The sequence below is a fragment of the Zonotrichia albicollis genome, chromosome 17, assembly GCF_047830755.1.
Source record: "Zonotrichia albicollis isolate bZonAlb1 chromosome 17, bZonAlb1.hap1, whole genome shotgun sequence".
NCBI lineage: Eukaryota > Metazoa > Chordata > Aves > Passeriformes > Passerellidae > Zonotrichia > Zonotrichia albicollis.
This window is the reverse complement of record NC_133835.1, coordinates 6,778,038-6,791,448: the sequence shown is the minus strand read 5'-3', so window position 1 is coordinate 6,791,448 and position 13,411 is coordinate 6,778,038. Positions and strand designations below refer to the sequence as shown.

Below are 13,411 nucleotides of genomic sequence, written 5' to 3'. Positions count from 1 at the left end.
AGCCTGCCTAAAGCAGCCTGGCATGTTTTGCTCCAGTCCCTTCCCATTGCTCTCTCCTCCTGGAGGCTGTGTGCCTCTGGATGGATTTTCTCCCACAGGCCAGCCCCTAACCACACTGCAGGTGCAAAGCCAGGCTGTTTTCGTCGTCTTTCCCCAGCAGAAGAAATTCTGGGGTGAAAGCAGCAGTGGGACTGTGCGCCAGGGTGGAGAGAGGAGTTGAGGAAAGGAATCGCACATCACACATCACAAACACCCTTGAGAAAAGCCTCTTTTATTTGTTGAAAGAGTGGTGGGGAGCACAGGGAGAGGGGAAGGGGCGGCACAGAGCACAGTGCAGCAGCTGTCACAGGGTGATCCTGGAGCTGAGCTGGGGTGGCAATGCTGAGGTGACCCTCAGTCTGTCCTGGAAGCCGGAGCTCACACTGGCAAAGGGAGAGAAAGGAAGATGTTGGCGTTCACCCCAGCCCACGTTTGCCCACATTTGCCCTCCAGGGGCCCGCCGGGGGCTCTGGCAGCTGGGCACAGCCCCGAGCATCACACCCCGCTCTGCGCCGGGAGCAGCCGGGGCTCCGGAGCTCCTACCGTAGGTGACAGGGATGGCAGGCGGCTTGGAGATGCATTTCCTCCCGCAGAAGGTGCGGCAGCACCTCTTGCCGCGGGGGCAGTGCCGGTCCACGAAGCACTGGTTGGGCGGGTTGTGCATGGCGCAGGTGAAGCGGACCGGGGGGCAGGACCAGGCGCTGCCTGCAGGAGATGGCCCCGGTGGGCTCCGGGGCAGCGAGGGGCAGCGGGGAGATGCTGCCCGGCAAACGCCCCTTCCCCTCCCATGGGATCCGTGTAAACACGGCTCCTTCCCAGCCCCCGAGCTTTTCCTCCCTGCCTCACCCTCGGACATGCCCTACCTGTTGGCAGCTCTGCCCAGAGGATGAGCATCCCCACCAGGAGCAGGGCGGCCGCCGCCTTCATGCTGCCGTGTCCCCGAGAGGTGCGAGCGTGGCCGTGTGGGACACCCGCATTTAAACCCTTGGGCAGGGTGGGGACACCTGGTGTTTGTGCCTCTTTCCTCTTTCCTCTGCCTCTTGCATTGTGGTTTCCAGAAAAGCCTCTTGCGCAAATTTCGGATGTGATTGTTTGATTGCTCAAAAAGCAGCTTTTGTATTGCACAACTCACACCTGGGGCTGAGGGACAAGCCCAGGGAGATGTGCCAGGGCACTGTCCACCTTGACAGGCAGTGGAGCTGCCTTCCCCTGGGCAGGCATCTTCTCCAGGTATCCTTTTTCAGGAGAAACCCTTGTGGTGCCTGTGTTCTCCTCTGGGGTTCTGTTAAATGGGTTTCCCTCTGTACTTTGCTTGCAAACCAAACCTTACAGCATGATCCAAATCAGCATGAGGCTGCCAGTGCCTTCCCAGGAATGATCCTTCAAGATTTTTCCCAGAGGTACCTTGTCCCAGCCCCAAATCCTCCTTACTCCTGCCCCACTGGCAGTATGAGTTGGTGTAGGGAAAGCAGCTTTGGCTCAGCCCAAGGTGAGTCTTTCTCAAGCTCTGTGGGGGTTACCTGAACCCCAGTATCTTCTCTGGTGGCTTCCGCCATATGGGAAGCAGGTTGGTGCTGGACGAAGGTGGCTGATCCCTCTGGGGTAGGATAACCCACTCCTCACAGACCTGTCATCAGCCACGATGCAGCACAAGGACAGCTTGACTGAGCCCTGACTCCTTATGGCTGTAAGGATTAGGGGCTGTATTCCTTGTTTGGATGGCAGAGATCCCACCACCCATTCCTCCCTCCCAAGGAAACTGTAACCCTGCCCGGGCCTCTAGGTAAATCTGTTTTCTTTAGGCGCCCTTGGGCAATGGGAAGTTACTCCATTTCCCACCAATTGGTCAATGTCCCACTCAGCTTGTGTAAGGGGTTCCTCAAATATTTCTGTAGGACTTCTGTGGCTGGCAGGAGCCCAAGCTGTCCTGGAAGCATGCTCTGGGAATGGCTGGGTAGGGAAAGGCTCCCCCAGCCCTGCAAAGGGCAGCCCTGATCTCACAACCAGGCAGGGACAAAGAGCAGCTAAAGCCCAGTATCACCTCTGCTGCTCTGTGCAGCCTCTGAGCCCCCCAGAACTGCACTGATCCAGCCCCTGGAGCTGCCACTTTCCATCCAAGGCATGGTGGGTGTCTCACTGTGCCCTTTCCTGCTCAGACTTCCATTCCTAAGTCACAACTGGCCCCGTTAACTTGGCCTCACCTAACCTGTTATCTGTTAATTACTGTGCAACTTCCCTGTTGACTCTGTGGTTGTATTTAGCTCTTTGTGAAGTCATTTATTAAATAACGTGCAGATGATATCACCAACCCAAAAAGATTTTCTGGCCTGTGCACCAGCAATGTAGCACTTTTAATGGGAAATACAAGCACTGGAATAATTTTTAAACAATCCATTGCCATTCAGCTGCTGTTGGGGCTGGAGAGGGCATGGCTGCTCACAGCTGGTGCCAGAATCTGGCTGAGGTTGTGCTTGGACCTATGTCTCCAAGACAGGAGAAAATACCAAGGACCAAGGCTTGGATTAAGCTGCAGAGAAGATGGAAAGGACAAGGGAGGGAAACAAATTCACCTGAAGAACATTCTGAAGTGCTTTATTCACAGCAGGGGGGAAGTGTGAACTCTTTCTGTTACAAACTCACAGGAAATAACCAGGACCCAGCATTTCTGGGCACAGGATTGCCTGCGGTGCTCATGTTGCACTCTGTTACCTGTGCAGCACCCATTGCCCCAGCACCCTCAGAGCAGTCCCCATCCCGCATGGCTCATGCTCTTCTCCATGAAAACCACTTTGTTTCCCTCCTTCCAAAGCTGCAAGGCCCCAGGTGTGCAGTGCTTGAGGGTGTTGTGGCAGATGCTGCTTTCTCCAGCCAGAGCAAGGCTCTGCAGTCTGCATTCCCTGGGGAGGGAAAAGAGGGAGACCAGGAGCCCCTGATCCCCCAGTCCTACCCTGGGGGATAAGCACCCCAGGAACAGCTTGTGTCCCACCAGTGATGCAAAGCTTTCAGCCTGATGATGAGCTCTGTCCATCCATCCATCCATCCATCCATCCATGCATCCATCCATCCATCCATCCCTCCATCCCTCCATCCATCCCTGCATCCATCCATCCGTCCATCCGTCCATCCATCCATCCCTGCATCCATCCGTCCATCCATCCATCCATCCATCCATCCATCCATCCATCCATCCATCCATGCATCCATCCATGCATCCCTCCCTCCCTCCCTCCCTCCATCCTTGCCCGGCTCAGGGAGCTCCCCGTAGCCCTCGGCCGGCTCTGGGTGTCCTCAGCACAGCGTCACCCTCCCAGCGCTGGTGTGTGGTGACACCTACTGAAACGTGGCAAGGATGGCAGTCTGGTGCCACAAAGGTTCGTCCCTGCCCTCAGATGGATTCCCACGGGAAAGGACCCTGCTGTGGGAGCTGCCTCTACACATACAAAGTGTGTACAGACCTCTAAGTGGGACCTGCTCTGTGCACAGGTACCCCCAACCCAGCTCAACCAGACACCTCCAGCGCAGGGAACATGGAGCAAGTGGAAACCATAAACTTTGTGGTTTCCTGTGGTACTGTCCCGGTTCAGGGCAAATTTGGGAGAGAACCACCAAATGGCTCCTCTAGGAAAGCAGATTCAATCGGTGCCTCCCCCCGCCAGTCCAGGAAAAAATACCTCCTTGGAGAAAAGTGGAAAAAACAAGTTTATCAAACAATAGAATTTAAACACTATTAAACAGCAAAATCCCTTGCTGCTCCAAAAGAGATGACTAATTTAGAAAGTTTTGCATCTCAGCGCACACTGGTCTCCAGGGAAGGAAATTATGCAGCTGGCCCTGCCAGGAGGACTGGGAGGAGCGCCCTGCATCAGTCCACTACATGGTGGACTGCACACCAGCACACAGGCCGTCCGTCCAGCACACAGGCCGTCCGTCCAGCCCAGGTTTAAAAAGCTCCAAAGAAAAGGGGAAAAGAAAAAAAAAAAACCACAGTCCAGGGAACTTTTTTGCCTCAGTTAACTAAAACTAACTAAAAGCAAAGGAGAGCTCTGTCCCACTGTCTGTCTATCTGCAGACAACACAGTCCAGGAGCAGGAATATGGAGGAATGAGTGCAGTGTCTAAAACAAACTGCTGCTTCTTCTCTCCCCCCTTCACTCTCTGCAACAAGTCTTAAAGGTGCAAAACTTATTCAGCATGAACAGAACAAGACGATTGGTGATAAAAGCATCATACAGTCAACCTAGGACAGTGACCAACGCAAACCAAAAGAGAGCACAGGGATGTGAAAAAATGACATTTTTTTTGTCCTAGAAGAGCCACAAGTTACACATGTGACATATATTTTTAAATTATAAAAATACCAACTTATAAAAGATATTTCCACAAGAACTTATATAACAATTATGTATGGAAATATATTTACAAAAGAGAACAAAACTCTCTAAAACATATATACAGAAGACTGATAAAGAGCACTCTGTACATATCCAGAAGGATGGCATCCCTGCCTGGCATCTCCAGCAGTCCTGGAAGAAAAGCAAGGGACAGAGTCACCCCAGCCAGGCACACAGGGCTGTGCCCTTTGCCCCCAGAGTGGGACATGCTGCCAGAGCAGGACTGCTGCCAGCAGGAGTCTGGGTGGGGCTGAGGTACTGGCTGAGTCAGGGCCCCAAGCAGAGGGACACAAATCATGCCCCAAAGCAAGCATAGGGCAGCCTGGGGCTGTGCTTGTGCCTCCAGAACCCAGGGAGCCCCCCTGGGCACCGTGTCCCTGAGCGAGACCACCCAGCCCAGCCCAGCCTGGCAGCAGGGGACCCACCCTGCCCATGAACAGAGCATGGCCAGTGCCTGCCTGTCCTGCTGCTGGGCTCCATCTTCATCCCAAGACCATGTCCTTCTCCTCACCTTTCTCATCCACTTCCATGTCTTCAACATAATCCTCCATTTCCACCTCCATCTCCTCCTCCTCCACATCCACCTCCATTTCTTCATTCTCTTCAACATCTATAGCCATACTCTCTTCTGTATCAACCTTCATATCGATTTCCATCTCCTCCTTAGTGTCAGTGACAGCCTGCATAGGGAGCAGAACCTCAGAGTGGGGTCCCTGTCCCACACCAACCCCACAGAGCTCCAGCCCACCCAGGCAGTTCAGGAGTTTCTACCTCCATGGAATGGCACTGTACCTTCACTGGGACAAAAGTGGCCATCCTGCAGGGACTGTTCAGGACTGATGACAATGTTTTGTAATGAGCTCATATGGTCTCAGGGAAGGGTGTGGATGTCGTGACACAGTATTGCTTTTTGCAGGTGCAAGTGTCCTTAACAGAAATTTTAATAGAAGCTTGGACGGGCATCTACCTCTGTGCCCCACAGAACCTGTGACTTACCACCTAACCATGTAAAGATGTAACCTTCATTATAACATAAATCAGCCTCCTGGAGTAGAAAGTTAGTCCCTGCTCTCATCCAACCACAGACCCTGTTGAACACTCTGTCCCCATCTTTCCTGGGGGACCCTTCAAGTCCTGTACAGTTGCAGTGAGGCCCCTCCGTGACCCTCTCTTCTCCAGGCTGAGCATCCCAAACTCCTTCAGCCTTTCCTCACAGCAGAGGGGCTCCAGCCCTTGCAGCCCCCCCATGGCCTCCTCTGCACCCACTCCAACAGCTCCAGGTCCTTCCTGTGCTCAGGACCCCAGAGCTAGAGTGTCCTAGGGTGATGTTATGATGCTTGTATCCCCATTTCTGTATTCTGTTTATGCTGGATATTATGTTCTGTGCCTTCAAGACTGGCTCTGAAGAATGAGTGTTTTGTTTGGGTTTCTTATCAGCCTCCTCCCCTACGGCTGGTGGGACACACAGATGGGGCAGTACATGGTGCTGCTATGCTTTTTGCTTTGCTCTCGCTCTTGCTCCTGCTCATTAGTTAGTTTAGCTAAACAGTCCAAATTTCCTCCTGGACTGTTTCTCCTTTCCTTTTTTTTTTGGACCTGCTCTGGACTGGGACCTGGAAACACCGATAATTTGCACCTTGCAACTGCAGCAGCTCCTCCAGCCCTGAAGGGACTGAGAACCGAGCAACCACACCCAAGAGAGACTTTTTGATTTCGTCATCTTTTTTCAGAGCAAGTAAGGTCATCCGGTATTGTTCATTCTGTGTGCTGAGGGTGCTGTGTCTGTTAAATAAACAAGTTCTTTCCACCTGTCTCTGAGGAATCCTTCCCAAACCGGTTGGGGGGGAGGGGCCCCTTTGGAGATTCTCTCCCAAATTTGCCCTAAACCAGCACGTGGAGGCAGGGATGGGTCTGGGAAGGGGGGGGTGGGGGGGGTGTGCTACAGCTTCATGGGGAGCAGAGGGGAATTTTGTGTTATCCCCTGAAAGGAGCTAAAGCACTAATGAGTCTAGAATCAAGAGAAAGGAGCCTGCCCCAAGCAGAGTCCTGCTGTCAGGGGTGGTTCTTTGTGCAGGGATCCACCAGGAGCAGATCCTGTGTGTCCCTTTGCCTCAGCACCCACCCCAGAGCAGCTCAATGGGCACCTTGGCCAGGCTGTGGCTCCATGCCCAGCTCAGCTCGCAGCTCCCTGTGCTCCTACAAGCAGAGGCTCCAGAGCAAGCCCTGCCCAGGGGGATGCAGTGTCCCTGCCACACTGGCTCCCTCCAGCTGGGGCCAGGCCTGCAGCACCCTGGGGTGCCACAGAACAAAGATTTCCCCAAAGGATTTCTGGATCCTGGGGACAGGAGCTGCTGCAAAAGCCAGAGACTCCATTTCTGACACAGAGGTTCCTCTGTCATCCTGCAGCCCAGCTGAAAGGAGAGGGACATGTCATACAAATATTCAGGGTGTTTATTGTCAAGATAGAAATTCCTTTATAAAACAATGAGTTTAAAAATAGCACTACCCTGCTCTCAGAATTAAATATACATATATATATACATACACACACACTTAGATACTGATAGAAAGAATAATTACCATTTTGCTATGAGATTACAAAACCAAACAAGATTAATACCAATTTCCAAACAATTCTGCCAAACAGGGGCAAGGGGATCTAAGAATTCCTGCCGCCCATCTTCCCATGGGATCTCTCCTGAGCACCACACTGGGTGCCAGCTGGGCATCAGGCATCCCCTGTGCTGCCTGCACCACCCAGCTGCCCTTGCCCCACCACTTGGCAGAAGATGCTGAGATACCAGAAGCTCTCAGGATGACACCACTGTAGGTTTTTTCTCTTGCAAAGCTGTCTGCCAGGGTCCAGGGGGACTGTGCCATCCCAGTCACTCTGGGGGACACCACGTGTCATGTCTGTCCAATGACCAGCCTGCCCACATCATTGCTCCCCCACATCCCAGACCTGCCAAGGAACAACAACTGAACCCCTCAGCTTTGTAGCAGGGGCTTTGTTCAAGTTCCTTTTTGTGTGTTTTTAGGATTTTTGTTTTTTTTTAAATACAGCCCCCTGGGGATTTTGCAATACAAGAACAAACACTGATGCTTTACAATAACCTAGCCAATAACAATGTCATGTAGCTACTGTACATCCATCCTGTGCCCTGCTGACCACTGCAGCCCTCTGCCAGGATCACTTCTTGTTGGCAATCTGCTTTTCCAGGTCTTCAAGTCTGACTGTCATCTGAGCAAGTGAACGTGCTAAGGAAACAGCGTGAGCCAGGCAGTCTGCTGGGCAAAGGGCTTAAAATTTCCCCTCTCCCATTTACCCATCCCTCCCTCCCCCACGTGTGCTCTGTCCCCAGCCCCCTGACAAGCCCAGCCTCACCCCAAAGGATATTTTTCTCGGTCAGGCTCTGCAGGATGGCCACGGTGTTGGTCTGGAACTGCACCAGCGCCTCGCACTCGCACGGGCTGCGGATCTCCGTCTCCCCTTTGCCCTCCTCTGTCACAGGAGTTTGGCTGCTGTCACACCATGGCCCCACAGAGCCCGCTCTCCCTTGCTCCCAGACAGGTCCCTTGTCCCTGCAGCCACCCTCTGGGGCTCTCCCCACCATTTTGTCCCCTTCTTTCAGCCTCTCTGCTCTCTGTCAGGCTGCCCTGCTGATCCAGCAATCCCTCTGCCAGGCACCCCACAGAGCTGTCACACGTGGGCACTGTGTGCCAAGGACAGCCAGTGCTGAGCTTCACTTTATCTTCAAGCTGGGGTGGTAGGGGGCACATTGGCTCTGTTTCTGCAGCCCTGTGGGGAACTCAAGGGCACTGGGGAGCCCCAGCCTGTCCCAGGGCAGGGAGACCCTCACATTAACCCAGCTGCAGCCAGGAGCACAGGTCTGAGCAAGGTGCACAGGGCACCGTCAGAGCATCCCGCAAGGCAGGGTGCCACTCCCAAATTCTGCCCATGCAATGGCACTGGGGTGGTTGATCACATTAATACTTTTGTATTAACCCCTCCTGCTTTTTAATTAATCCCCCCAGCTTCATCTTCTCTTCCAAATGCCCTCCAGAGACCCACATCTACACCCACAACAGCCTGGAGAGATCCTGTGACAGCCTAGGCTCACACCAGCCCAGCTCAGCCTTGGGGTGTTTGACACAGGGTGACAGACACACAAACCACCCCGCTGGCTCTGTGGGGACAGAAAGGTTTCCCTGGCTTGGGTTCAAGTCCCCTGGTATGGCCAGGAGCACCCACCTGGGCAGATGTTCAGGGAGAAGTTCTCCACAAGGTGGGTCATGGTGGTGAAGTCTGCAGAATAGGAGAAGTGCTGCTCCACTGGCTCGGAGGCGATCGCTCTCAGCTCTTCTTCCACAGCTTTTCCAACACCCACAGCAAACATGACAATCCCTGTGTGGCAAGGACAGATCCTGAGCACTGTGCTGGCCACCCTGCAGCAAGCCCAGAGGGAGCAAAGGCAAGGAGGCAGGATTTTCTCTGGGCTCCCCAAATACACAGCAGGAATTTGGGAAGGACAGGCAGGAGTGTGGCAGCGCTGTGGTGTTGGAGGCTGCTGCATGAAGGATGCTGCTCAGAGCACCCTGTGGCCACTACAGAGCACGTCTGCCATGGGATGCTGCTCCCCAAGGCTGGATGCTGCAGCTTTTCACTCAGACAGCCACCCCAAGGAAACATCCAGGGATACCCAAAACACTGAAATTGGGGGTTCCCAACCCCCCCTGCACCTGATTCCTTTGCTCTCCTGGCCCATTCGGAGATGTCATCCTGGGAGCGTCCATCTGTGAAGACCAGCCCAATTCTGGGGATGTTGTGGGAGAGAGGCCTGGCACCTTCCTGCTCAGAGAAGCTGTGCTCCACCATGTGCTTGAGGGCCAGGCCTGTCATGGTGCCCTTCTCCATGTACTCCACATCCATCACGGCCTTCTTGATCTCATCAGCACTGTGGTACTTGTTGAGGGGGAACTCGGTGCGCACGCGGCTGGAGTACTGCACCAGCCCCACCCGCGTGCCCTGCGGGGACACCTCCAGCAGGTCCACAACACGGTTCACAAACTGCTTCACCAGCTCAAAGTTCTGGGGCCGCACGCTCTTGGAACCGTCGATCACCATCACCAGGTCGACGTGCCCAGCTCCACACTCTGCAGGGACAGGGGAAGGTGACAGAGGAGCAGCCTGGCCACGGCCACTGTCACATTGAAGGGCTGGGGCCCAGCTTTGTGGCACTATGGGAACATCCTGGAACTGCAGCTACAAAGGAAAGCAGACTATGCCCAAGGGACTCAGCCCAAAAACCTCCACTGATATCCCAACACTCCATGAAAGTCTTTCCTAGGTTCCTCTTTTCCCAAAGTTTTCCTTAAAGCTGTTGCATCTTCTGGGCCATGTCTCTGAGGACACAGGCATCCATCCCCACAGCAGCCAGGGTGTTCCCCCAAGCCACAGCCAACTCTCCACCCTCTTCCAGCCTAGCTTAGAGTCCCAAATGGTAACAGAGCCCCCCAGCCCAGTTTCAGGTGAGCTCTCTCCAGGAGCACAGAGCTCAGATAAGAGGAATGTCAAGGCCTGTATTCCGGTACTCACTGCTGCATGTCTTGCCATCAGCCTGGAGCCGCTGGCCTTCAGGGCACACACAGTGGTAGGAGCCCTCTGTGCTCACACACTTGAACTCACAGCCGTGATCCACCCCGTTGCAGAGGTCGGTGGCTGGAAGACAAGTCGAGGGCATGGGGTTATCCCCACTCAGGGTGGTTTGGGAGCAGCCCTTCCCTGGAGGCTGGGCAGGACATAAAGGCACGTGCTATAGACACAGCCTGTGCCATGCAGCAGGCTGGGACCTACCCCTGCAGGACTTGCCGTCGGGCTGGAGCGTGAAGCCGCTGCGGCAGCGGCAGTAGTGCCCGTTGGGGATGCTCACACACTCGTGCTGGCAGCTGTGGTTCCCAAAGCTGCAGTAATCAATCACTATGGACACAAGGAGAGCAATGGCAGAAGGGAAAAGACAAGAAGAGAGAGAACAGAAAGCAAACAAGAAGGGACAGGGAGGGAGACCGCCACTTACTCATGCAGCTCCTCTTGTTGTGGCTGAGGTAGTAACCCGGCCGGCAGCAGCAGTGGTAGGAGCCCCGCAGGCTGACACAGTGGTGCTGGCAGCCGTGCCTCCCGTCAGCACAGGCATCGATGGCTGGGGGGCAAAGGACACCCATCACCCTGCTGAGCCAGCCTCCCTGGGACACCCATCACTGTCCTGAGTCAGCCTCCCTGGGACACCCATCACCCTCCTATGGGACACCCATCACCCTCCTGAGCCAGCATCCATGGGACACCCATCACCCTCCTGTCCCAGCCTCCCTGGGGCAGCAGGGCAGGGCTGCTCCAGGGCTTTGAAGCAGCACCGTGAAACAAGAAGGAGGTCTTGGTGTGGTGGTCAGACCAACTAACACAGCTTTGCACTAAAATCCAGGGGAAAAGCACTGTGCACTAGGGATGTGAATCCTCTGGTACTCACTGCCTAGACCCCCCCAGCTGACAGGCAGCTGGTTGTGCCCCCATAAGTCATGAGTGTCCCATCTTAGGTGGGCAAGATTTAGCAATGCTGAGTGTCTGCAGGCATTACAGACCCGGCAGGCAGTGGGCCCAGTGAACAGAGCACCCAGGCTGCTGCTGGCCTCCCTGACTCCTCTGTTGTGTGCCAGCTTCCCTCCGTGGGACCCATAACTACAAGCTCCCTATGAAAGTTCAGAAAACAAAAAGGGTTTTTACGGGAACAGGTCTTTCCATCCCCATTGAGCCTGTAGCCTGGGTTGCACTCGCAGTAGAAGGAGCCAGGGGTGCTGATGCAGCTGTGCTGGCAGCCGTGCTCCCTCTCCATGCACATGTCCACCCCTGCAAGACAGAACGGGCATCAGAGTGGCCCACAGGCATGCCAGACACATGGGCACCCTGGCTCTGGCATATGCCCAGTCCCTGCAGCAGAAGCCAGTGTGACACAGCCCCACACAGCCCCAGTGCTCAGCCACTGATTTCACAGCCCCAGTGCTCACACCTACGCAGCCCCAGTGCTCAGCCACTGATTTCACAGCCCCAGTGCTCACCTACTGTCTGTCACACAGACACAGACACTGTGCAGTGCCCTGTCCTGGCACCTCACTGGGGAGGTTGCTTCCCCATCCACCCTGCTTCTGGCAGCGGCAGCCACCCCAAACACTCCTCTGAAGGTCTGGCCTTTTTTTTTTTGTTGAATAATTAAACCATATATCCCTACATTATCCAATCCATTGTCATCAATACACTTTCAATTAACCTTCTCTGTATTTCCTACTACCAAAAATAATGATCAACCATCATCATCACTCCACAACCATCCCCAAGCAAACAGAGAACTAACCCCAAAACTGGCCCCATCCCAAAAACCAAACAAAAATACAAACCATGATGATAAACCATCAACTAAGCGCCCACCAAACTTTATGTTCTTGTAGCTTATAAAAAGCATGACACCGAAGATGTCAAGATGGCTGCCACAACCCAAGGACAAAAGACTTGGGTGAGGAGCAGACAGCAGGACCCCCCTTGCCACTCAGCACCAGCAGCAGCCCTCACCCACCACAAAGCTTGTCCTGGAACTGCTTGGCGAACTGCTGGATGAGCTCGAAGGACTCCACCAGGAAGACGTGCTCCTCCAGCGGCGGGGAGGCCATGGCCCGCAGGGAGTTCATGTCTGCCCGCTGGATGCCCACGGCGTAGATCTCGATGCCGGCGTTGCGGGCCTGCGTGGCCACCTCGGTGACACGGTCCTGGGGCCGCCCGTCGGTGACGATGATGGCGATGCGGGGGATGCCCTTGTGCAGGGGCCGCGCGCCCTCCTGCGTGCTGAAGGCCACGTTCATGGCGTACTGGATGGCCAGCCCCGTCATGGTGCCCTGGGCCAGCGGCACGATGCTGTTGATGGCCCTCTCCATGTCTGCCCGCGTGAAGAAGGTCTTGAGGGAGAAGATGTTCTGCACCTGGCTGGAGTACTGGATCACCCCCACCTGTTGTGGAGTTACATTTAATTAAATGACATGTTCTGACTCACCCCTCGAAAATGTAGGGTTTATTCCAAGCCTGTGATCCCCCCCTGAAGTATCACAGATCTATAATCAAATTGGCCCAAGTCTTATTCTGCACCCACTCTGAATCTCCCTCTTAAGCTGTGCGACGGACACAAGAAGCCTCTTAGCCCTTTCCTCTCTCTTGGCCCCTTGGCTCCCTAGGTTCTCCCTCTCTCCCCCTCTCTTTCCCTTCCCCCCCTTCTCCCTCATGTGAAAATGTGCATTTTATGATTGGCTTTTCGCAAATATTAAAATGAATATTATATGTGTTGTGCTGTGTTAGAAAGTAATGCTGTATTAATTCTCTTAAGTAGTGTGTTAAATATAGCTTTAGGTTACAACAAAATGTTAAACTATGCTATGTGGGATATTTTTTTTCTAAAGAAAGGACTCGCACTGAGATAGCAGCCACAGGACACCTAAATTTTTCAGAGAAAGAGAATTTATTGCTCCATTATCAGGAGAAATTAACTTCTTCCTGCCTTGCTTGGGCAGGATTATGAGGAAGAAGTTGACTATGACCAGACAGAATCCTGTATTTGAATGGAATTTATGCATCATATATAAGGTGTATGAATACGGCATAGGCTATTGTTTTTAAGGGATAATCCTCTGTTAACGTGTGTCCTTTTTCAGACTTATGCTGCCCTCTAAAAGTACCCGGACATCCGTAACTCTTTGTTTCTATTATCTCATATTGTCCTAATTCAAATTGTCCAAATTATTATTACTCTAATTGTATTACTATTTTTATAACAATTTTATCACTATTAAACTTTTAAAATTTTAAAAAGTGACTGGTGTTTCTCACACTCAGAAACAATGCTGCTCCCGGGGTGGGACCCCCAATAAACCCCCATGTAATGAGCACCCTCA

The 13,411-nt window shown here is 53.6% G+C and overlaps 2 protein-coding genes across 2 annotated transcripts in view; both read right to left on the bottom strand.

Moving 5' to 3' along the window:
* Positions 1–254: 254 nt before the first annotated feature.
* Positions 255–1,048, bottom strand: LOC141731097 (caltrin-like protein 2). Its single transcript, XM_074553651.1, has 3 exons — positions 903–1,048; positions 583–744; positions 255–422 (listed from the first exon to the last, which is right to left on the bottom strand). Exons 1-3 carry the CDS (start codon positions 964–966, stop codon positions 418–420), a joined length of 231 nt encoding a protein of 76 aa, XP_074409752.1. The 5' UTR covers positions 967–1,048; the 3' UTR covers positions 255–417.
* A 3,894-nt stretch (positions 1,049–4,942) lies between these two features.
* The window catches only part of MATN4 (matrilin 4), a 19,112-nt gene continuing 10,643 nt past the window's right edge, over positions 4,943–13,411 (bottom strand). The window contains exons 4-12 of the mRNA XM_005490016.2: positions 12,049–12,475; positions 11,205–11,327; positions 10,504–10,626; positions 10,284–10,406; positions 10,026–10,148; positions 9,170–9,583; positions 8,682–8,834; positions 7,827–7,931; positions 4,943–7,678 (exon numbers count right to left, since the gene is read on the bottom strand). Of these exons, the coding sequence (XP_005490073.2) occupies positions 7,620–7,678; positions 7,827–7,931; positions 8,682–8,834; positions 9,170–9,583; positions 10,026–10,148; positions 10,284–10,406; positions 10,504–10,626; positions 11,205–11,327; positions 12,049–12,475 (1,650 nt within the window). The 3' untranslated portion in view covers positions 4,943–7,619. The remainder of the gene's footprint in view (positions 7,679–7,826; positions 7,932–8,681; positions 8,835–9,169; positions 9,584–10,025; positions 10,149–10,283; positions 10,407–10,503; positions 10,627–11,204; positions 11,328–12,048; positions 12,476–13,411) is intronic.